The sequence below is a fragment of the Melospiza georgiana genome, chromosome 1 (assembly GCF_028018845.1).
Source record: "Melospiza georgiana isolate bMelGeo1 chromosome 1, bMelGeo1.pri, whole genome shotgun sequence".
In the NCBI taxonomy this organism is placed as follows: Eukaryota; Metazoa; Chordata; class Aves; order Passeriformes; family Passerellidae; genus Melospiza; species Melospiza georgiana.
In genome coordinates, this window is record NC_080430.1 from 11351415 (window position 1) to 11375576 (window position 24162).

At 41.2% G+C, this 24162-nt stretch overlaps 1 protein-coding gene across 1 annotated transcript in view; it reads right to left on the minus strand.

The window, feature by feature from the left end:
• ADARB2 (adenosine deaminase RNA specific B2 (inactive)) overlaps positions 1-24162 on the minus strand; it is a 313572-nt gene that overhangs the window by 42446 nt on the left and 246964 nt on the right. Inside the window, exons 4-5 of the mRNA XM_058026052.1 lie at positions 17897-18011; positions 2127-2295 (exon numbers count right to left, since the gene is read on the minus strand). Of these exons, the coding sequence (XP_057882035.1) occupies positions 2127-2295; positions 17897-18011 (284 nt within the window). The remainder of the gene's footprint in view (positions 1-2126; positions 2296-17896; positions 18012-24162) is intronic.

The following is a 24162-nucleotide window of genomic DNA, read 5'->3' on the forward strand; positions in this document are numbered from 1 at the left end:
AGTAATAATATGACTGAACATGTCAGGGAGGTGGATCAATACAATAGTTTAAGATACAGTGTTAGCACTTGTTTCCCAAGAGACCATAGCACAAAGCAAGTACTAGGGCTGCTACACTGCTGAAAACATAATAATTTAATGTAAACTTGAAAGCAATTCAGAATGAAATTGAGAGAATATTGTTTTTGATTAAACCCTTCAATGCTCTTGTCCCCCTTTGTTAGCCAAACCCATGTACTCAATATACTCTCTTGTCTTCAACTCCAGCCTGAAGTTAAATAGCCATTATTCTGTTATTGCTGCTTAGGTGCAACAGTATCACAGGTGCTTACAAGAACACACAATCCTGCTTAGATCAACCCTTGTGTCTGTGACAAAATGCAAAACCTTCTGAAGTAAAAGGAAGTTTTTGCACTGAAGTTAATGGCCTTCCGGAAAAGTCACATGAATATGCACTCAAGAATGGAGGGTAGAAGAATGACCTATAGAGAAATAGGTTTTTTGTTTGTTTTCCTTAATTTCTTGGTTCCTCCTATATAATAAATGCCACCTCAGCTTCACTTCTGCTTAGTTTTCACATCACAGGATAATTCAGGCTGGTAAGGACCTTAAATCTCTATCCCAACCTCCTTCTCAAAGTTGTTTGACAGATCGCTCAAGGTTCTATGCACTCAGATTTTGAAAATGTGCAAGACAGGAGGGAGACTGCACAACCTTTCTGAGCGATCTGTCCCACTGCTAGCCTGTCCCCATGGGGAAAATCAGTCCTTAGACTGAGCTTCTCTTGTTTCAGCGTGTGCCTCTTGTCGGCCGCCTTCCCTCTCCACACCTGGGTAAAGGTGTCAGCTCCACTGTGTTGCTGTGTCACCTCTGCATGCTTTGCTGGCTCTGCCATCCCCCCTGCAGGCTGACCAGGTCCAGACCTGTCAGCACCTCCACACAGCCCAGGTGCTCTGACCCTGAGATGCTGGGCAGCCTCTGCTGAATCTGTGTCAGATGATTGGTGTCCTTCCTTTGGGGCACCCAAAGCTGCACATAGCACTGTAGACGGGCTGTACTGAGTGCTGATGAGTGGTGGATGCACACACACATCCTTTGACAGACTCTTCATACTTCCCAGGATCCTGCTGTTCTCCCTGCTGTTACGCACACCACTAGCTAATGTCCTGGTTCCTGTCTGCCAAGCCCCATCCCTTTTCAGCAGAGCTGCTCTCCAGCCTGGATTTCTTTCCTTCTTGATGGAAAGGAGGAAGGTCATTCTTTCTTCCTTGGTGAGGGACTTTGCATTTGTCCTTGCCAAGTTTTCTGTCAAACCTCTTGCTGCTCCAGCCCTCCAGCCTGCTGGGATGACAGAACAGCCCTCAAGCATAGTGACTGGTCCTTCCCACATTTTGGTCTCCTCTGCAAATCTTATAACCAAGCACTATGTAACCTCTTCCAGATTGCAATAGACATGATCAGAGAAAAGGCAGCATTCTGAGGTGAGGTATCCCACTTATTACCATCTTCCAGGCAGTGTATGACCCATTAGCCATTTAACTGGTAACTAGGTGGATTTGGCTGAAGACAAGAACAATAATTCCACTGTAATGATTCTACATGCTATAACATTTTAAAACATCATAAAGAAGGAGTAAGTGATAAGCATCTTACACTTTGGCACAAAGTTTGCTGCGCTGTTAACACTCATTGGTTCTCTAGTGAGTCAATGAAGACATTAATGATCAATAAATCACTTCTTTGAGATCTTTCAGCAGCAGCAAGGAAGACAGGAAAATGGCTGCATTAAGCAAAATGACTCCCTTCGAGCCTCTGGTCAGTGAATGATGCTAATAAGCCTGCACGTAAAGATTTGTACAAAATCATCAGGCTTCATAAAGCCCAGCTTTATGAGTCATATCTAATCGCTGCTGAAAGAGAATCAGCTGAAGTAAAGCAGCTCGTGACCCAACATTTTAGACTACCTAACTCTCAATTATTTTTTTGTGCAGTGTATTGTTCCTTCATCACCTAAACACTCAGAAAAAAAATGACATAAAGAAGCAAATAGTTCAGTTGTCTGGAAGATGGATCAGTTCCACTGAAGGCCATATAACAGTCCCCAAAAATCAACAGAATTCAGTTACCTTAAGTGTAGCTCCAGCTGTGAGTAGAGGAAGTGAACAAATGCCCTTCTTGCCACAATCTCTGCATGGCAGTCGTTGACCGCAAGCCCTTGGTCATTTATGTATTCCCCATTTATACATTTGGTACCCGATGACAGCACAACAACCTGAGCTTGCCTGATGTCCAAACCTGTAGGAAGAAAAAAAAAAAAAAGCTGTGAAATTGCTGGGGGTGAGTATGATACCGTGATTGTTAAAGTCCTCACAGCACACACTTTGAATTGGCAGCCAGATAGCCCTAATGGGATGCTTGTTAAGGTGATGATATGGCCTTTGGAATATGCAGGAATCTCAGGTCTCTGTGTTATTAGAATAATAAGGTCTATATTTCAGTCTTGCTGCTAATTCCAAGATAAAAGCTCACCATGAAGTTTACTTGTTAAATCAATAACTACATCATAGCAGAGCATATGCTGTAGGGAGGTAATAAAGATCTCCTGCAGTGCTGATAAATGGCCAGGTTTTTATGAGCTGTTGAAGACATTTTCTGGTGGGAGCACATACTCCCTGTAATGTTAGGTTTCATTGCTGTTGCATTTTAAGTAGTAAAAAAATGGAAGTAATGCTTCTGGGGCCGGTCTTAAAAAATCATGAAGTAAACACCCTAACAGATTTGACTTTTACTCCACTTGCCTTTTAGTTTCTCCAAGAGCAGCTACATCTCTGAGTGTTTTTTTCAGTGTGGTCTCTGGGATGGAGCATTTAGCATTGAGACCAGCTTTGTTCACCTATTGCCTCTCTACATAATGGTGATAGCAATTGAAAGATGTCCCTTACATGATCCAGATAGACACTTTCTAGGAGTAAATAATAATTTATTTGGAGACAGTTGCAAAATGCTTAGAGACTTCAGCAGGACATGGGTTTCACTCTAAAACATAGCTCATTCAGCCCTGTGGACAATTTCAAAGTAGAATTTAGAATGAACTGAGCCCAAAATGAAATGATCTCTTGAGAAACACATCTCTGGACTCATCTCACTGAATGCCAAAGAACAAGGGAGCAACTCTTGGGAAAAAGAAGTTTTTTGCCTGACAGATGGTTCCTCTAGAAGTGACAAAGCAGCCTCTGGGTGTAGGGCTGTGTTTGACACAATGGCTGCGTGTGGGCAAACACCTGCACAGGACAGCACAGCAGCTCAGGCTGCTGGTGTTGGTGTGGCTGTGCCCAGGCAGTGTCACCTGAGAAGCCCTTGATGTCCTGCCTAACATCTGGCTGCAGTCTGGGAAGCCCAGGAGGTTCTGCACACTCTCCATGCAACTCACACAGAAATCCATAAAGAGGCTCAGTGAAAACACACACCCATGTTTAGGTAACTGAATCAAGACCTCAAAATGTGACAAGTCAAATGAAGACAGGTCTGAGACTGCAAATACTCATAGAAGGAATGGAAACAATCTTCCCATGGGCCATGGTGATGCTGAATCTTTAGCTTTACTACTTTAGCTTTAAAAAAGCTTTAGGAATAGTTTTATAGAGTCAGCAAAAATATTTTTTCCTCTTACAAGGTCAATTGAAAAGCAGGAAAACTGAAAAACTGCAGAGATTTTATTGGCTTGGCATGTCTGGGGCCATGTTCTCTTATAAAATCTATTGTTGTTACATGACAAAAGAGTTGAATGGAGAAGGAAATAATATTTTAAACAAAATGATTGGTGCTGCCAATGATTTCCCAGTTAGTAAATACCATCAATAGCCCTTCATAATCTCCACACAGCACTGGGACTAGTAGTGGATGATATGCTGTAGCACTGTAGACATGCTTAATGAATATAATTGAAAATGATATCAAAATTATTTCATGCCTGTATCAATAGAAAAGCTACATCAGTAATCAAAAAAGTTTAGTAGTAATGGGGCATTGCAGCATTGTGGCATTTGTAGGAGAGGGGTAAGTATTGTGAAAATTCAGTTAATTCCATCTGAGCCCCTGGCTGTGAGAGTTTCATACAGAAGTTGTTACAGGTACTAGTGACAAAGTACACATCACTGTATGCCGGTGCTGAGAGCTTAAGCTCTATTTGTTACTGTAGATGTGGCCCTAAAAAGTGTTTTGGAGTATTTATTGGGGAGAAAAAAAAAAGAGCTGGGAATCTTGAAAACCCAAGAAGTGAAGATGGGAACATATGGGAGAAATGGAAAGGAGAAAAAGCCTTTGTGTTTATTCCAGGTTTATTACTAGGTAAAAAGTTGAGGTGGAAAAATTACTCATTCCCTACAAGGAAATGTGCTTGTAGTCTTTACATTAAAATTGCTTTGCTTTAGGGTCACTGCTTTCATGAGAAAAATAATAGGTATCTCAGATTGTGACATGTCCATCTAGTTAACAGTGTCTTTCACACGGACCAACATCAAACATTTCATGGGCCACTGCCTGCCACTGAGGTGTCTGAGTCCCACTCAGCATGTCAAAAAGCAGTGCACATTTCCCTCAACAGTATGTAATATTTTCCTTGGCTGGAAGGCCCATGAAGAGAATCAGCTATTTTTCTGTTCTATTTTATTTATTTACTACCATAGATAGGGCCTTTTTTACCTCAGCACAGCAGGCGTAAGCCAGGAGGCAATTCTTTCCTACAGAAACCTGTGAGCCTCTCTGTCTGCCCCTGAGGACCTGTGCCAATGCTCCTTCTCAGGGCAGAGAGACCAACTGCTTCCTTCTCCTAACATGAGCAAGCCCCTGGTGTGCCTCCTCCTCTCCCCCCTCGCCTCATAATCAAAAATCCAAGCTCTGAATATATAGAGCAAACCACCTGGGCAAGCCCTGCTGCTCTCTGGGATCCACACCTTTCTCACCCCCCAGTCAGCCCAGTACACAGTGTGATATCTTTTATTTCTTCAATCATTTTATCCACAAATAAATGTAACTCTTTCTCCTCTCAGATGAGGTAAGCTGATGAATGCACTCAGGATTTTCTGCAAGGTCTGGATTTATCCACAAATGAAACAGAAAGGCACCCAACACCTATCAGATGCAGCAATAATGTGAATCTCTCTGATGTTTGCTATCACAATGTCCACCTGCACAGCAATAGCGAGTGTGCTGGGGTGTTCATGTTTTGGGTGAATTAACTCCATATGTTGGCTTCCAGTGGTATGGGGCCCCAGTGGGTACTATGTGTGGACACAGCCTGGGGTGTTTGCCAGTCCTGGCAAGGTGTAGGTGTTTGCAGAACATCACTTAGATGCTGCCTGGGGCTGGGAGGCAATGGCTTCCAAGAATTTTCAGAACCACTCTAGTGTTAAACATTAAAGATCTCCATGTATTTTCCATTTGCAGTGTCAGAAAATTATCCATGCTCCTCTATGCTCAGAAATACCCAAGAGTTATGTCTCGCTGCTGTGGCACTTGGAAACCCAGGTGTACATGACTTATGCATTAGCTCTGAAATATTTACACCTCACTGGGGAGCCAAATGGAGAAAGTGATCTGTGACCAACGTAGCAGTGTTCAATGCTGCCTGTGAGGGCACCCAGCTTGATGAGAAACACTTCCCACAACCTGACAGTTGTCCGCCGTGTTCAGGAGCATACATGCTAACAGATTGTCCCCTTGCATGCCTTGTTTGGTACACACACAGAGCTGGAGGTTTATCCCCTGTGTAATGTTTGAGATTATTGCCAGTGAACATGGGAGGAATTTTTCTCTGAGAACAAGACACGATGCTTAGCTGATGAAGGCAGATTTTAGCATTGACTAATCACACTGGCATTTTAGGCAGCATTTTCAGCTCTGGAGCCTAGATATTTGCTTCAGTGATTCAGAATTAATAGGCACTTCTGTACATTTGTCTATTTTGCATTAAAACCAGTAATTACTAACTCTTGTTATTAATGTTTACTTCCTATTTTATTTTGCTTGCAGAATACTTCAAGTTTCGCAAGCAATTTCTATTTATGAAAGTCGAGCTCCCTTACAAGCATTGATTAATTTAACCTCAGACACGCAGCAGATCCAGACTATGCACATCCTCAAGCCATGCCAAGAAAGCTGTGGCTTTGTGAGTGGCAGAATCCTACATGAACGGTAACTGGCACCACCAGCCTTATGGCACCTACCCTGCTCAGGGCTGTACAGAGGGTTTGACCCAGGACAAAGATTGCTCCCCTCAAGACTCAAGTTCTTACTGAGGAGAGTAAATCTCAGGTGAAAGATCCAGGGATGTAACTGCATCCAGGTTATTTGACAAACAAGGAGAAATGAGCTGCATTATTATGACCTTAACTCCTGACCCACTGATTGTCAGAGCTCATGAGGCATTTCCTACCCTCGCTGCCTTCTGCACAGTAATGTTTGAAGAGACATTAGGTTAAAAGTAACTAGTGAACAATTTATAACAGGCACCTGCATTAGGTTTCTATTATTTGCCTAAAGACTTCTAATAGTTTTCAATTTGAAAAGGAAATGGAGCAGGAGAAAGGAAATTGGGAAGCTGTGTCAGCACAGTGGCTGGGTCCTGGCTAACACCCTGTATTTGAGGACAGCTGGAGAGCAGGGAGGGAATTCACTACATTTTGTCTTGACAAAGTCTGTCAATTAATTAGTTGCATTATAAAACAAAAATGTACACATAAATGGCACATTGCCTTTGACCATATATCCAGTCTATGATCCAGTAACAGTCCTTTCTGGTTCTCTGCTGGAAGCTTGAGCCCACCCTGGGTCTAGGGGCAGGAACTCCTCTCACAGCCAGGCAGGGGGAACCTCAAACCCCCGATGTTCTTTTTTTGTCTGTCAGTGATTGTGCAGATTTTCACGTCACAGCTGAGCTGTTGAAAAGAAACTGGGTTTTATGATGAGCCATTTCCAGTTTGCTGACACCAGCAGGGAGATTCATTTCAGCTGTTCTGGATAACTAGAGTTTAGATGTCCGTAGCTGAGCTAATTGCTGTAGACTCTCTTTGTAGTCAAAGGAGAGGAATTTCCTAGGAGGTGATTCATCTGGCCCAGTTTAGATATTTGCTTTTTGATAGTCTACATTACATCTCAGTATTGCCAGCTTCTCTTCATGAACTCTGAAGACCTATAGACAGCCAGAAGAACAAACCTTTCTACACTGTGAAGAGATGCTCTTGGTGAGATTTCTCTTCCAAGCACAAAATACAGATCAAAACTCCCCAAATCATAAGAGGGCAAGCAGAACAAATCTTTCCTTTACATTTATTTCCCCTTATGTTTAAACTTAATGAGATTTTTTTTTCCAGCTTTTTTCTCCCACAACAATTAAGGATAATTGTATCAATGTCAATGTATTCAAGGATGCTCATTTTGCCTTGAGCTGAACTACCACACATAGAAAGAAAACAGGGCTGTCTTCCCTATGTGACCTCCCAAAACAGCAGGCCTGCAGCAACAGAGCTTGTAACAGAAATGGTTCAGAAAGATGTTGACAGAAGAGAGAGTAAGCAAGCAAAAATATGAAGGTTTGCTCAGCAGACAAGCTGGATGTGAAGAACTGGCTGACATCTTATGGACTATGGTTGTGAGCTGGGTGCTTAAGTCACTTGTGGCCAAAAACACGAAGTGCCAACACCCATCTGCTTGGAGACACAGCTCTACCAACAAAACAAGTGAGTTTTGGCTAGTCTAGTCAATGCTTCCACTGATTTTAAAGGAGTTACTCTTCTAGTGGGCTATGATAATTAGGAGCTTCCATAAGAATGAGTTTGTAGCCTCGCATATTTTTGCGTTGGAAAAGGAAAATTAAAACCCTGAGGAAATCGCAGGAGGTGTAGACTGGTACCTGCAATCAGCAAATCACATGGGCTGTGCATCAGAGAGCTGAGAAATTCAGTGAGCCCAACTCACAGAGAACAGGACGGAGTTTACAACTGCTAATGCCAGGATACAACTGGGATCACACTTTGGTTTCTCAGCAGCTGGCACGACACGTAGAGAAGCACCAGTCAGTATGTAAGTGACTATGGCACTGCATGTTTTAGACCCTGCTAGTGGTAGTGAAATCCATCTTCTTTTTCAGCCTGACACCGTGAAGACAGCTCAATGCTCGAAATATATTCATTTTAAATTAGAAAAAAAAATCAGAAAAATCAGGTTTGATTAATTAAGAAAACTCACACCTCTTTTATTGGGTGGGAGACAACTTGCACAAAATGCAATGCAATAAAAAGGAAAGCCAGAAATAATGATAGTGTAACATCAGCCCTCCTGAATAATTCATGGGATACAATTTCATGTTATTTTAAATGGTGCTGCTTCTCTCTCTGATAAGCAATAATTTTATGCTCTTTCTTTACCTTTTTTAACAAATCAGTCAAAGGGATTGTCTATTGTTATCTGAAAAAAGTGTATTTGGAATAATTTTCAAGGCAGCTTAATTGAGCTCTGATCACAGAGGAGGATTGTTTTTTTTTTTTTTTTTAATACCCTCTACTCACAGCTGAATAAGTTCAGGTTTCCATTTCAGGTTTGTTTAGGGAAGGAAAATTTCTTGATGTTACATAGCACTGACAAGTCCTGCATTATTTTCTCTTATCTTCTTCCCTGGCAGCCCTATCACATTCTTAGAATGGCTTTAATTTTGTAATAAGAGATAGTCAAGACATGAAAGGGCAGTGATGCTGGAAAAGCTGCCTGCAGGGGTGTGCTGTGGGCACAGTCCTGCATCCACCCCACTGTCCCCAGGCAGATCCTTGAACCTCTGCAGAACCCTGTGGGCACTGAGGAGTGGGCAATGTCCCACAGAAAATACTGCCAAAGAGGCAAAGAGCTCTTCTCCCCATAATCTCCCTCAAAAACAAAACAAAACAAAACAAAACAAAACCAGGAAAGGACATATTTATCTGGAAATGGAAACCATTGCCCCTGGATGTTAATGCTTACATGAGGGGTAGGTCTATGGTTAGAGATGAGGGATGTGTTTACCCAGGTCTATCAGTGCATTTTCCTCACAACTTGGTGATGCATCTACAGCCCCCTCTATTCTGAGGCTTCAAGAGGAGTAAAATCAAGATGTATGTGCAAGGAGGGAGCTGAGGATTGAGGGGCTGGTGTGTGGGACATTGTACCTTGCTCTTCAGTTTTGATGTGGGATTTGCACTCCTGACACAGAGAACTCTGCTGTCCCCAGCTCTGCATGGGGAACAAAACCATACTCATGACAAAAAAAAAAAAAAAAAAAAATTAAAAAATTGTAGCCGTAAGAGAAGAACTGTGTACAGCAGGGAGGATTAATAGTATGCATATATCAATGCACAGGATGCATTTATCTGCCAGCCATAAAGACTGCTGCAGCTCATTTTTTCTCTCCATTTTCTATTGTACCTGTGGAAGTGATTGTGGTAATTCCAGTGACAAACAGGAACCTGTGACTTCAGTGAGCACTGTGGCTGTAACCCACACGGGATATCCCAAAGGACTTTAGCTCACAGTGGATGTCCCAAAGAACACCCCTGAGGTGGATGGGAGCAGCTGATGTGAAGCAGCTGACTAAAATATGGGAAGAAAGAAGCATGTTGAGGTCTTAGGAAATGGAATGGCAGAAGTCTGAATCAAAGGCTGATACACAGCTGGCAAATAATAGGAACAAAGAAGTGGCTAGCAGTGAGGTTACAGATATTTAGGGGTATAAATGGAACAGTCTTTGAAATACTGGAGTTACACAGGGATTTCCTTTCTTTACATCAAAATGTGGGTTATGTGTAAGTGAATATATTGTATTTCTGTGGAAAGAAAGGGTGTAGAGAGGGTCTCTGAGAGCCTCATATTTTCTTCCCTTATTAATGTGTTAAGTAGTCCTCCCTCTGACTGTGCTGCCTAGAGACAACTATTCTTTGCAGAGCTCTTCATCTTCATCAGTGAAGGAGCAGGGACAGAGTCACAGTCCTCTCTGCCCTGATCTCTGCCCCCTCTGTGCTGGAAGCAAGAGCCAGGGCATTGTGTGACAGTGGCCATGGCTCTCCTTTCACAGTCAGCCACAGTAAATTTTGCCCAAAGCCACGGGGGTGGGGAGGGGTGGGGAGTGCTCTTGTACATAAGTTCCAAATTCAGTTCCTCTGAAACAAAAATCCCTTTCTGACACAAGCCCATTTTGTGCTGTTTGCTCACACTATGGGATGCCTGAGAAAGGATTCTTGTGCTAATCCATTTTGCAAGAAATTTTTGTGCAAGGCTTTCCATTAAAACTCATTCAAAAGATGGATTTCCAGTGTGGAAAAGAATGGTGAGGAGGTTGCCCAAGTGGAAGGGAATTAGAAAACAAAGCAAGGCTGCTGGGGGCTGCAGAGAAGAGTGACCCAGCAGGAGAGAGTACAAAAATTGAATATGCAAACTATGAACATGTTGTGCGTGTTTCTGAGTATCTGAAAGGTGCAAACCCCAAGGAGAGAAGTGGGCACTAAATTTAGAGCAGCAGAACTGAGGTCCTGAGATGACATCAAAGAAAAGAAAAGTCAGGCTGAATAACTGGTGAAAATTATTAACAATGAGATCCATTAGGTCTCCCAAGGTACTGTTGAAAGCCCCGTTGTTAATTGATTAATTTAAATCTAGACTGGAAAGAGCACTTGGGAACAATCTTATGCTTGCAGGGAAATGGACTGGATTACTTAGTGGTCTCTCCCAGTTCTAATTTCTATGGTCCATTTCTTCCCTCCCCTCAGTGGACCAAAAGAATGAAATCCCATCAACTTTGCTTCTGGAGAGTGTGCAAGGAGACAGTGCTGTGTTTGTGAGCACCAGTGCCCTTTACCTTCCCTTCCTTTCCTCAGTGCGGGCTCTGCAAATCCTGAGAGGGAGGAGGGTCAGCCAGGCCAGGCATGCTTCACCCCCTCACCTCCCTTGAGGATTTAAAAAAAAAAAAAAAAATCTAAATTTGTAGTGGCAGTATCAAAGTTTTTTGAGGGTTTTTTTCCTTTCATGTGAATTTGAATACTCTCCTCAAGAAGAGAGCTTGCACATAATTCCTAATTTTAAAGCAGGACTGAATTGCACTTTCCTGCCATGTCCTGACTGCAGATATCTGTGTTTCTCTAATAAGTGTTGTGCCACTGATATCTGAGCATTAAGTAAATTGACAGTTTTAGATGTAGTAAGATTCTAAATTACAGTGAGAAAGAATGAAATCCTGAATATGTCTTTTGGCAGTTAGGTGCAAGAGGAACTTAATTTTATGTGGGATTTTTTAAAATTGTATTTCTTGTAATATTCTTTGGTGTACTTGCATCTAAAAACATCTTCCTATGTATTTTACTAGGCTGGTAAAGTGAAAGCAATGATTTCCAAGCCTTTATTCACCAAAGAAATTTCTTTTTTTAGGGTGAGATGCACTCCTGGTGTTGACATTGGGACAGCTTCCAGTTTGCCTTATCACAGAGCAGAATGAAAGTCTGACCTTGCCAACTCCTTGCTTGACACACTTAGGAAACAGAAGTGCCTATTTTTAATTTGCATGTTTTATGCTAATTATTACACCCATCCTTGTGCCCAATGCAATTTTATGTGACACAGAGCCAAGGCCTTGTCTGCATCCAGGTTTTGAGAGGGGTTTCAATCAGAAAAATACTTTGAACAGCAGGAATGGAAAACTAAATCCAGAGTCAGTAAATATTCAGCGAGGTAAAAAGGCTCAGTGTCTGAGAAGAGATGGGAACCAGAGCAACCTGTGGGCACAGTGGGGAGCTGAAGCTGCCCAGAGGTCGCAGTGCCATGTGCTGGAGACACCTACAGCTGCTTCAGCTGCCGAGAAATGAGGGACTCAGCTCCCTTCCCATTTTCCTGACAGTGCCTAAAACTGCTGATATGAGAGGGGTGTTTTGTCCTGCTCCTTCTGAACCTGTGCCACCAAACAGATAAGAGGATGGAATTAGGTTAGACAGTAACAGCAATGAGAGGCTGTGTGTATGTATGTTAGGGTGCTCATCCCCAAAAGTGAAGCTCTGGTTCTGTACTTATTCCCAGCTGGTGCCTGCATTTCTCCCTGTTTTTTTTTAATGCAAAACATATAACCTGGCCTGGAGAGCTGCCCCTGAAGCTGGTTTTTTCCTGCTCTGTGCAAGGCTGCAAGATTGTGTCCCATCTCATATTTTCCATTTCTAATTAATCTGCCTTCAATTACTTTTTGTTCCTTAACCTTTATTTGACAGAAATGATGAAGAAACACTCAACGTTGCTCTTGTAGGGGGAGTCCTCATGATGCCTAAACCCACATTTTAATAGAAGTGATTGCTCTGGTGGAGCCAGAGTTTTAACTACAAAACCTCAAATGTACTTTGAGGTGGAATTTGGAAACCTAAGTCTCTTGAGCTGCAGGAATATGAGATTATGCCCATTACAGGTGCACATTACAAAATCCAGGAATAGAGTTGCAGCTGTGGAAAAGGGATAGTCTTATGGGGTTCAAAACTATTTAGAGTGAATCTGTAGATTAATGGTTTAGGATTTATAAGCTGAGGAAACCAGATTTCTGATAAAGAGTGACATATATGGTTCTAACTACATATCTATTTACCTAGTTTAAACTATTTTGAGAAAAACTGTCATCTACTGGTGAAGTGTCAACCTTGGCAGATGTAAGAAGTCCATAATGTTTTCAAGAATGTCAAATGACTTTGTGCCATGTCCTTGAGAGCATCAGGCAGCAGTAGTTGAAGAGACCTTCTGAGATCTTCAAAGGGATGTCAGCAGTTTGGGCACTCAGTTTTGATTTCAGAAGTTTAAAATCTCATGGAAACACTGAATCTCACTGGGACCAGGTTTTAGCACCCATCTAACTATGAAAATGGGATCCAGGAGCCTAAATTCCTCCTGTGCCTCTCTTCCTGAAGGAATCTGTTCTGGGCACTAATCTGTAAATCATTCACATTTTCTCTAACTGGTTTGGCCACTCGAGTGCAGCATGAGATGGAGCAGATTGGTACTCTACACATGGCCTGCGTGTTCTACTGTATTCTGCTGCTTTGCAACTTTCCTACTCATACTGAGGATTAGAAATCAATTGGACAGCAGTATTTCTGATTGTACTTAAAAGCCAGGCTTTGTGAATCTTAATGTTACTGGAAAGATCCATGGAGACATATTGTCAACTTTACTTTTTTCTGTTATTCCACTTAGCAATGATTAAGATCCATTCCATGAGATACGGATGATAATTTCCCATCTTTTATCACAGCATGAAATTTCTATTTAGGGCTCTTTTGTCCAGTTCATCATTATTTCACACAAGATAACTGAGAAGACCTCCTAATTTGCTTTTAACATCAAAATGATTGTCAGCCTTAAAAAAAAATATATATGTAGAAGAGAGAAAATTGAAGTGAAGAATCAACTCATAATCTTTTTCCTATGAATGTTACACTGCTGTGAAAAGGACTGAACTTTCTTAATGCTTCATTTTTAACAGAAAGCATGACAAAAAGTTCCTATCAGTATTTAAGCTGTTAAGATTTGTCAAACACAAATGGGAAAATTGTGTTTAAATAGCAGTTTCATTTTGTCCCTAATGATTATGGCAGGGGTTTTTGTTGCAAAGAGGACCTCAGCAATAATAGATCATCTCTTTACAGAGTGACAGGAACTCTTTACTGTGCCTGGTGATTTCAGGTAGAGCAAAAGCCAAACTCTCTCTATGATGCCAATAAACAGTGTGAATGCCACCAGTGTCTAGATCACAGCACTCAGTGTAAGGCTGCCACCCTGCTCTGCTCTGCTCTGGGACTTCCTTCCTCCCAGCTCTGGGGGACAGGCAGCACTGCCACACTGTCCCCTCAATGCTCTGGTGCTGCCCTGCCTGGTGACTCCATGGTGGGACCTCAGGGGCTCCTCCTGTCACCCCAGAATCTGTGACTCTGGGCATCAGGCCCAGAGGTATGTGAGAGTGCTCCGGTTTTGCATTTGTTGCCTTGTGTTAGAAAATAATAGCTTGCTTGTCCTTCATTTTTTCAAATGTATCAGCTGACATAATAACAACAACAATATTGAAAACTACTTCTCTCTGGAAACTTTTCAATAGAAAGATACAGCAGAGCAGTGAGTCAAAATAAGATGTCCAAATTGCACCTGAGAGACAGAAGGATGGGGAGCTGGTGGGTCATCTTTCCCTGACAACCAGAAACATCAAGAAACAGCTGCTGTTGAAATGAAGTATTGGCTGATCCTGGCCAAGAGCCAAACACCCACACAGCCTCTTGCTCATTCCACTCTCCTGTGGGACTGGGAAGAAACAGAAGGAAGGCAAGACTAATGCATTGATATAATGATAGTTCATGGTTGCTTGGCAAGACAAATGCCATAAACCCATTTATCTCCCCCTTCCCCTCTCCCCAGATTTTTACTGCTGAGCACAGTGTCCTACGGCAAGAAATACTCCCTCCATCAGCTGAGGACACCTGTCCTGGCTGTGTCCCCTCTCAGCCTCTTGCTCACCTCCAGTTTACTTGTTGGGGATAGGAGAGAGAGATAGTCTTGGCACCTGGCAAGCACATAGCCAAAATGTTGTGTTATCAATTGTGTTTTAGCCACTAATGCAAAACATGATGAGGGAAGTTGACTTGCATCATATAATGCAAGTTCTGAGCTGATGCCTTGTGTTTGACATGGTGTTATCCAGAATATCTTTTCTACAGGAGAACTGATGTTCTTAATTTAACATGTGTGAATTCATTATATCTTCAGAGAAATTGGCAGATCTGCTGTGGAGAGTCAATGTGCAGTAAAGCATAGGTCCTCATATAAATATTATGCTACAATAATACTTATTGTTCTACTTGAAGATAGTCTTGGATTATAGCTTGCTGCATGACGAAGACTTGAATGCACTCACTTGTTAAACAATTTTTCTTACAATCGATCAAACAATTTTTGAGAGAAAAATCTCTGAGTGTGTTTCAGCAAAATTAGAATATGTTAGAGAACTGGCAGATTTCAAATACATTATAACATTATACATTATAACTATTAAATAATTGACTTAAACTCTTCAATCTTTTGAAACATTTAGTTCAAGATCAGTTATATGAGTTTTTTAGTTATTATTATATTCAATTATTGTATTACATCAGATAAGATCACATCAGCTGCTATCTAGTGTGGTAAATTGCTCCTGCCTAGGCCAATACTTTTAAGATTATCTTGATGACTGCTAAACAACTAAACTTACTTTCACAAAAAAGCATGGAGATTTTAATTGTCATCACAATTCAGAGCAAAGGATTTCTAAATGCTTTGGACTGCCTGTTTCACTGACTAGCATTTTATTACTGTAGAACATTCTCAGTCCATCAATAACATAATTTTCCACATTTTTTTTCTTTCTTATGCATTGGAATTTGCCCCGGGTGCTACAGCATAAGTCAATTACAGTGGCCAAACGTAATTCTCTTTGGTTTCCCTGGGAAATTGAAATGACAGAAAAAATGTCAGAGTTCAGAAAAAGAAAACCAATCTAGCGCACTTCTTTTTTTGTCTGTAGAGATCTTGCATTATCTTAACAGCAGTTATCACAAAATCCCATTGTGCTTTTTACCAGCTTTGCCTGGAAACTGTACAAGCACAGATAAATCTGCTTCTAGTCAGGATGACAGTAAATTGAAGTGAAGGTAAAAACAAATCAGTTTTTGTCACTTATGGTACTGAATGCAACAAGACATTTCCAGATTTGTTTTTGTTGATGTCATTAGTAAATTGTTTACAGAGATCTAAGACAGCTTCTGCCATTTTTTTTTTTGTTAAAAACACAGGGAATTTGTACTCATTTGAGTGCTTGATGTGGAAAACCTGCCTGTGCTATCTTTGAAAAGTGTGTGTTGAGGTCCTTGCTACTTCTGGGAACGATGATGAAGAAGAGACCACAAATCTACAACTTTAGTACAGAAAATAATGACACAAATGACAGATGATTCATCTTGCCTTGGTTGGCTGAGATTCTTGTCCTGGAAAGAACTCAAATCATCCTGCAGAATATACTAGGATAAGGCCGTTTCTAGATTTGCATCTTCTGTGAATCACCTTATATCTCCAAGTTTCTTTTCTGAGTTCCACAAAAGCAGTGAGATATTGACAAATTGGATGGCTTACAGATTGAACAAATTCATGAGAGGGAATTTAGAATTGAAAAGGAAGCCTTGAGGAAAATAGTTTGTGAACATAAGTAAAATTATACTTTGTCCTAATGCTGAATAAGATGAAATATGAAATACAGATTTGTAAAATCCCACTAAGGGCATGGGACCCACCAAAAAAAACAAACAGCATAAGGACACATTCAGCCTTCTAAAGAAGAGACACAGACAGCCCCCAATGCCCAGAAAGGGTAAGAAAGTCTGGAAGTGCCCTTTTCTTCCCCTAGCACTGCATGCACTCAGCAGCCATACTTTGGGAATTTTGACTCCTTCCAGTCATAGTTCTTCTCATATATTGTGGGTCTTTAATGTGCTTCTTTGGACATGTAGAAATAAGGCTGCAGTGGCTCAATCATGCTTTATAAAGCTGGTCTATATAAGAATGTAGGAGTAGCTCCTTGTCAAAGAAGAATGGGATGAAATTCCTACAGGCATTTCTTACAATTCTTACATTAAATGTAACCTCCCCTGTGCTCTCCCCCTACATGTGGCTAAAGCAACAGTTCTTGGCTCCTGTAGCTTAGCTTCTTATTAAAAGTATATTTAAACATTCTTCCTTGTGCTTCTGCTTGGAAAGAGCTCATCTAAATAAACTATAGTGCTTTGTTTAAATCTGATTAGAGCCACAGTCAAAAAATCTGACAATGACAAGGTATGCTGGGTCTAGTGTGCGTCTTTCACATCCCAAAGTCAATCACACTTCCTTTTAATTTTCCTTCATACTGAATATGGTTACTTATTCTTTTCACATCAGAAAGGAGATGCTCAGCACAGAAATCTTATCTGCATTTAGGCTCTGTGGCTGGAAAAGATCCATCAGAAAATCCTGTCTCCATCCTGCTGTCTTGCAATATTCACAAGTGTCCCTACTGAACCTAGCTAATGTAATTGTTGAAAGGAAGGAGTGAGACAAGCCTGGATGAATTATATATGCCTTTCCCATCCGAGCTTATCTTCTCATTCCTGTACTGGACCCACTGCTCCATGTGTCAGAGAGAGAATGAAGTTTATGGAAGCCTCTCCACTGCTGACATCCTCATAAATACTGAGGTGCCCCACCTGGGGGTGCTTGCATCCATGCAACTGTTTCATCAAAGCACTGAAGAGTTCCACACAGTATGTGTCAATCAATCAAGTCTTTACAGGAGTGAATACCAAATTTTGGCCCTGCTGCTGGTAAATGTAAGTATTTCCCATGGCTAGAGAAGAGCAGAACTAAAATTACACATACTGTGGGTTTGGTTTTTTTGACTGGAAAGCACATTTGTTTCTGTTGCCAGTCTAAAACAAAGTTTATGTTGTATAACAAGAACTTGGTGTATTCAGACCTAAGAAAGTAATTAATAAATAATACTACTTTTATTGATAACTCTCTCCCCCATCTGTAAGGAAATGAAAAATCAGAGAGGGCTGCATTTTGTCCTGTAAACAAAGAAATGTAGCAACGTATTTATGAATATATCTTTAACTCTGTTGCCAATATTTTCTGTGTGAATTTACTTGAGGTGTAAATATTTAATGCTTCTTTTCCCTGCATTACTATTCATTTTTTCTGTGTGGGAGTAAAGTCATCCTTCAGTATTGTGAACCAGGTAAATAATGTATTACTTAGTCATGAAAAATGCCAGAGGAAAATAAATGAGAGAATATCTTACCTTTGGTCATCACAATGCCTGCAAGAGTTTTGTGGCGTGCATGCATGGAAGTGAAATTGTCTGTCAGCTCCTGGAACTTCTGTGCAACCATTTGGTATACAGAGTCAGCAAAATCCTGAAAGAGACAGTCAGAAAGAATTGTTTCACTCCTTTGACTGAGGAACCTGGGCATTTCTGCAGATTAGTCACCTGATGTCAGCTGCTGAGAGGTCCACTGTAGAATTAAACACCACCTATCTGAGCAAAGATAAAACAAGTATCCCTCCTTCAACTTCCTACATCACCCTCAGAAATGGCAAAATTAGCTGCATGAAAGCCAAGAAACCCATTTTGATAGGACTGGGGGTAAAGGGAGAAGATTTAGAGGCTGAACCTTTTTCCAGTCTCTTATGGGTCCAGCACCAGTTCACAGGAACTGAAAGCACTTTATTATAGTAAGCTAAAGAGCTGGACCTGTGTCCCACAAAACCACTTATTTCTGTGAGCCCACAGAAAATTTCCATTATCCCACTGAAGACTGAGAACTGAGTTGAGGCCTGGTTTATCAGTAAAAAACACCTATTTCTGCATTCAAAGTGAGTTTTTAATGACCCACAGCTATTAAGGCAAAGCAATCAGCTCAGGAATCTGCCAGAGGAGCACCATGATCTGTCCTGCTTCTACCTTGGCAGGATGATGGGGAATCTTTGCTTGCATATCCTGCCAAAGATGCTGCTTGCAGTTCATGGGTGTGCAGTGGTCTGGGAGGGACTGTTCTGCCATGTCTCTTCCTGAGCATGGAATCTTTTTTGAAAGGTCAAATTTTCCCATGGACTGGGCACTGGAGAGTGTGTGGTCTGAACCCTCAGGTATGAATGAGTCCAGTCACCAGGGAGAGTCTTGGGAACCTGGTTACTAAAACAGAGCAGATTAAAAGGGTCTAAAAAAGTGAATTCTGCAGACTCTGCATGGATGAACATAAACCAGCTCTGGTGCTCCTGAGAACACCATGACTTGGAATGATTCCCTGCTGCAATGTTTGGTATCTTTTCATTTACTTAATCTCTGAGTTTTGTTTTGCACTGAGCCTCTCAAGCATACATTAGAGATAAGTCAGTGGAACACTCCTTGTGAGCATGAGTTGCTCTTAAAGTGCTTTGCAAGTCTGAACATAAAAAAGTAACATCCAAAGGATTTTTTTTTCAGATATATGACTTCTTGTAGGGAATCAAGCTAAAATTACAAATCCTTCTGGAAGCAGTTCCTGGGAGCTGGAGTTTACTCTGGGGTGCTGACAGAGACCTCCTGGCATCCTGGAATCTGGTTCGCCCCACGTGATTGTGCCTTTGTTAGGAAAAGGGGCTCAAGGAAGAAACAATTCCATTTTTTTCTTCTGGTGTTGGGATATGCTACCTGGGGGTGATCCTGGTAAAATAGACCCCCTTTAATCCACTTGGTTTCATTAAGTGTGTTCATGACACACATGGAGGAGATGCTGAGTCTGATACACAACTTCCCTCACCCTGAAATATCAACAGCTATATGGAAATAAGGAAATGTGTATTTAAGAAGATCACATTCATTCTTTTCCTCCCCAAACACAATCAAAAGGTTGGTGTTTAACAGTGTTTTAAACTGGGAGAACACACAGCTACTTCTCAGAGGAAAGCAGGTTCTAACTCACAAATATCAGTAATGCTACTGCCATTAAGTGCCTCTGCAGGCTCTACACCATATGTTTCTACAGTTTGTTGTAGAAATTCAGCTTAATTTTAAAACATTATTATGGTAAGTATAAAAAAAAATCTAATTAAATAAAACATAACAACACTTAGGCAAACTCCTTTTCATAAAACCTGGAATATTTTTTCTGTGTACAATCCTTGTAAGTGATTGTAATTTGCTCAAATACATAGAGGATAGGATTTCTTTGACACAATAATTTTTCCTTGTTTCTCTAAACCTAGCTTTCCAAGGTATTGTTCTGGGAACAAACCATTTGCCCAAAACACAGTTTAATATAACATGAATAAAATATGCTGTCTTGTTGCAGAAGAAGAAAAGAGGCATATAAAGCCTTTCTGGGAGATGCATGCAAAATTCCACACTGGAATTAGACGAAAACTAAGAAAAATTATCAAGAACAGTTTGACAGTTCCTAAATGGAATTTCACTTCCACTGCATTTATACCTCTTCTAATCTAATTGTCCACAATTACCATGTGAGTGAGGTACTGCTCATACAGAGCTTCTGAAGGATGAATTTTGGGTCAATTCTCATTTGCCAAGCATCAAGGCACCCTTGTGATATAAACGCAATTACGGTCGCTTTACAGATGAATGAGTGAAGGCACTAAAAGGGTGAGGGACTGGTCCAGGGGAATAGCACAGAGCTGGGCACAGCCAGGTGTTCTGATTTCCTGATGCTCTGGTTAAGTGCTCAGTGCTGGAACACTGCCTGTCTTTCATAATATGAAAGTTTGTTTCTCAACTTGTTTTCCCTGCTGAAGAGTGACTTCATCTATAATGAAAAACTAAAGTGTATTTGCAGAACCGATATAACTTGGCCCCATATGGTGGACTGAAAATCTGATCAGCTTTATTTAGACTAAAAAGATGGGGTGGGGGGAGGGGGGATTGGGGGGGGGGAAGAGTGTCTCAATAAAAATATCTGCACCATCATTTAAAAAAGAATCAAATCATAAATGTCATCTGCTGCAGTGCTGCAGTCCAATCCGTGTCTGCATTTCTACTGTACCGTCCAAATCTGCATCCCGGGGCATTTTGCGCTCATTAAGAGTTAATTAGCTCAGAGGCACATACAATTCCTAAAAGAATAATTTTAAAAATGCTAAACAGAACAAATAACTTTTAACTTTGGATTTAGAAATTCCCCATAGTCAGAGCTTTCTTTACTTCATTTGGCAGTGGGTTCCAAAGCCAGAGAGCAAAGAGACTCACTAAAGGCGAAATAACGACATGACTTCAGATAACATATAAGGGCGATAAGAAATTCAGCATTTGCTGATCTCAGGGAGTGACCTGGGACATTAAAGAACAGCAAATCCATTAAACATGAAGCCTCTTAGCTAAAATAACTCAGGCGAACATTTTTTTGTCTTGATTCCATTGCCTAAAAGGATACCAGTGAAACTCATGGAAGCAAAGCAGTAACAAAGATGAATACATGTGAAATGCTGGAAAAACAACCAGGAAGAGTGTTTAACCTGAGAGAGGTCATTTCCAGGATATCATGTTGCCCTAAATTTCCAAATGGATACTCCAAAGCAAAATGGAAAGGAGGAAAAGAAGGGTTTATTTTTTCAGATGGAGAAAAATAAGGAAGAGGTGCATGGCTCAGCCCCACAAGAGATTTGATACTCTGAAGATTGCTCCTCCTTGTGCAGCATTAATTTCAGAGCTTTGAACACTCTGGTCCTGTAAGTTGGCCAAGCTGGGTGTGGCATTGGGTTCCTCACATACACCCATCCATGCAGCACCCTGCTTTCCCTCTAGCACATACCAGAGCAGCTATTTGGCTTGACCTAGTTCTGTGAAATGAAATCAGTGACAGCATTTCTGCCTATTTAGAACCTTAAGATTGGTTCTCAATGCTTAGAAAACCTTAAATGGTTACAGACATATCTAATGCACACAGGACAGATATGGTGGAGATAAGAGTGGCTGCATTTATCCCTGCTCAGTGGAGAACCACAGATTTCATTCCAGATATTTTCTAGCTTTACTTTTAAACAATAATCCTAGACTACTAAAGGATACATATTCAGATGTTATTCCTGAGGGGATATAAACCAGAAAAATCCAACTATTTATGGCTATTGTTAGTGTTATTGAACTTTAAGGATCCAGGCTAGACTGTATTATCTGCCATCAGAAGTAACTTATAAACCATCTGCAAAAGGAATGGTTCTTTTCTTCTATCAAAACAATCTCAGAGAAAAGTTGTGTTTGGTGATACCACAGTTCCTACTGCCAGATATGAGTGAAAATAAAAGTCTCCATCTGGAGTAAATACAAGAGCCAAATACATCTTGGCAGCTTCTGAACAGCTATCAGGTTAGTAAAAGAAAAAGGGAAAGTTTCTGAAGATGAAGGAAAAATAAGAGTAGAAACTTACCTTGTAAAAGAGAAATTCAGTGCAATTAATAGAGATGCATGCAATTGCTCTGATCATGTAATGGCAGAGAAATTGAAGCCCAGGGCAGGGGGACAGGGGTGAAAAAATTAGAAAGATATGGACAGTCAGAAATTTGAAATTGTTTTCCAATCTACATAGAAGAATAAATGGTGAAATGCTTCTTGAGTGCTGAACCTAGGAGGGATTTATGCCTAGGGGCTTAATCCCCTTGGAACACTGGGGCCTGGTACAGATCACCACTGAAGCCAGTGGAAGGATTCCTGACTCTTGCACGTTCCAGACAAGGCTCAAGTGGCAGGGATGGGAGCTCAGGCATGCCCATACCCTGGCCAGGCAGGGTGAGCTCCATCACTCTGGATTTGGGGGCATGTTGGGAGTAAAAAGCAGGAGTCAGGGGAAGAATTGACCTTCAAGGTGCTGAGTTTTTTTAAAATCCTCTGCTTTGATTTGCCTGCTATCAAAATCTTTTCATAGGTTCTCACATAAATTCTTCTGTACAAAAAATAATTGTCTCAGACAGACAAGGTCAGTCTTGTGAATACAGTGAGTGATACAAGAATGGCAAAGAAGACTCCTTGACCCCCATCCAAGGGCAAATCTGCCCTAGGTAGCACTCAGACATTGAATATTGCCTAAATGCCCTCTGCCTCTGATGGAAACAAGTTTCTTGCTCAGGCTGCTGGCAGAAGAAAGAAAACATAATGCTAAATTGTTCACTGAGAAATCCTACAGTACTTAATGAGCTATATTTTAACATATACAAGGAGTCTGGAAAGATGAAAAATAGATGTCATTACTATTATAACTGCATTGTGATGTCTGAAGCATTCATCTGTCCTTGATTAGTATATCAAATTACTTCTGTTATCCACAAAAGAAAATCAAACTTTAGATCACACCATTAGAGAACCAAAAACTTTTAGGGATTTCTCAGCACTAATATTTCAAATGGTATAAATAATTAAATGTGTTCAAGTTTGCAATGGGAGTCTTCAGGGTAAAACTGACATTCAGCAGGAGTAGTAAGGATATTAAAATCAATAGATTATAAAGGAGAAAGCCTTTAGTAAACATTTTCTATTGAAATCCTGTCTTAGGGTTTATAGGGTAGAAATATCAAAAAGGTTAGATTTGCATATGGATGGGAAGAAATATTCTACTATACAGATATCACTAAGGGATCTGTTTTTGCTGTCTCCCAAGTACTTTATTTCCAGAATCTCACTGACATTTGGGGGCTAGATGTTGAACACGATGAATGGGGATCAGGTTGAATTAAGTTCACAACTCTCTTCAGATAAAAGGAGATGCACACCCAGTTCATTTCACTGCCCAAGAGGGAAACACACGCTCATTGACAGTGGGAGTTTGTATGTTTTTCCTGCAGGGAACTCTCACTGTCTAAATGGGAGGGGAGGAAAACACAGCACAGAGATCAATCCTGAAGAGCTGCTCCTGGTCAGGCTGTTTAGCAAATTGCTACACATTTTTTTTTCCCAGGCTTGTAAATAAGTTTGCTGTAGTTAGTTGGAGATTCATTGATAAGTGATTGTACCCTCAAGTCAATGAATTAGTCAGGCTCTTCCCAGGTACTACATCATCTTCAAGATGCAGCCTTGAGCAGAGAAATAGCTGAGGGTCGTGGCTTGCCCTCCATCATCAGTCTTCTGAAATCAATTTAGTGCCAGGGGCTCCCCCAGCACAGTGGAGAGGAATGGAGAAGAATGTGGATGGGAAGGAAGGAAGGAAGGAAGGAAGTGTCGGAAGGAAGTGTCGGAAGGAAGGAAGGAAGGAAGGAAGGAAGGAAGGAAGGAAGGAAGGAAGGAAGGAAGGAAGGAAGGAAGGAAGGAAGGAAGGAAGGAAGGAAGGAAGGAAGGAAGGAAGGAAGGAAGGAAGGAAGGAAGTGTCGGAAGGAAGGAAGGAAGGAAGGAAGGAAGGAAGGAAGGAAGGAAGGAAGGAAGGAAGGAAGGAAGGAAGGAAGTGTCGGAAGGAAGGAAGGAAGGAAGGAAGGAAGGAAGGAAGGAAGGAAGGAAGGAAGGAAGGAAGGAAGGAAGGAAGGAAGGAAGGAAGGAAGGAAGGAAGTGTCGGAAGGAAGTGTCGGAAGGAAGGAAGGAAGGAAGGAAGGAAG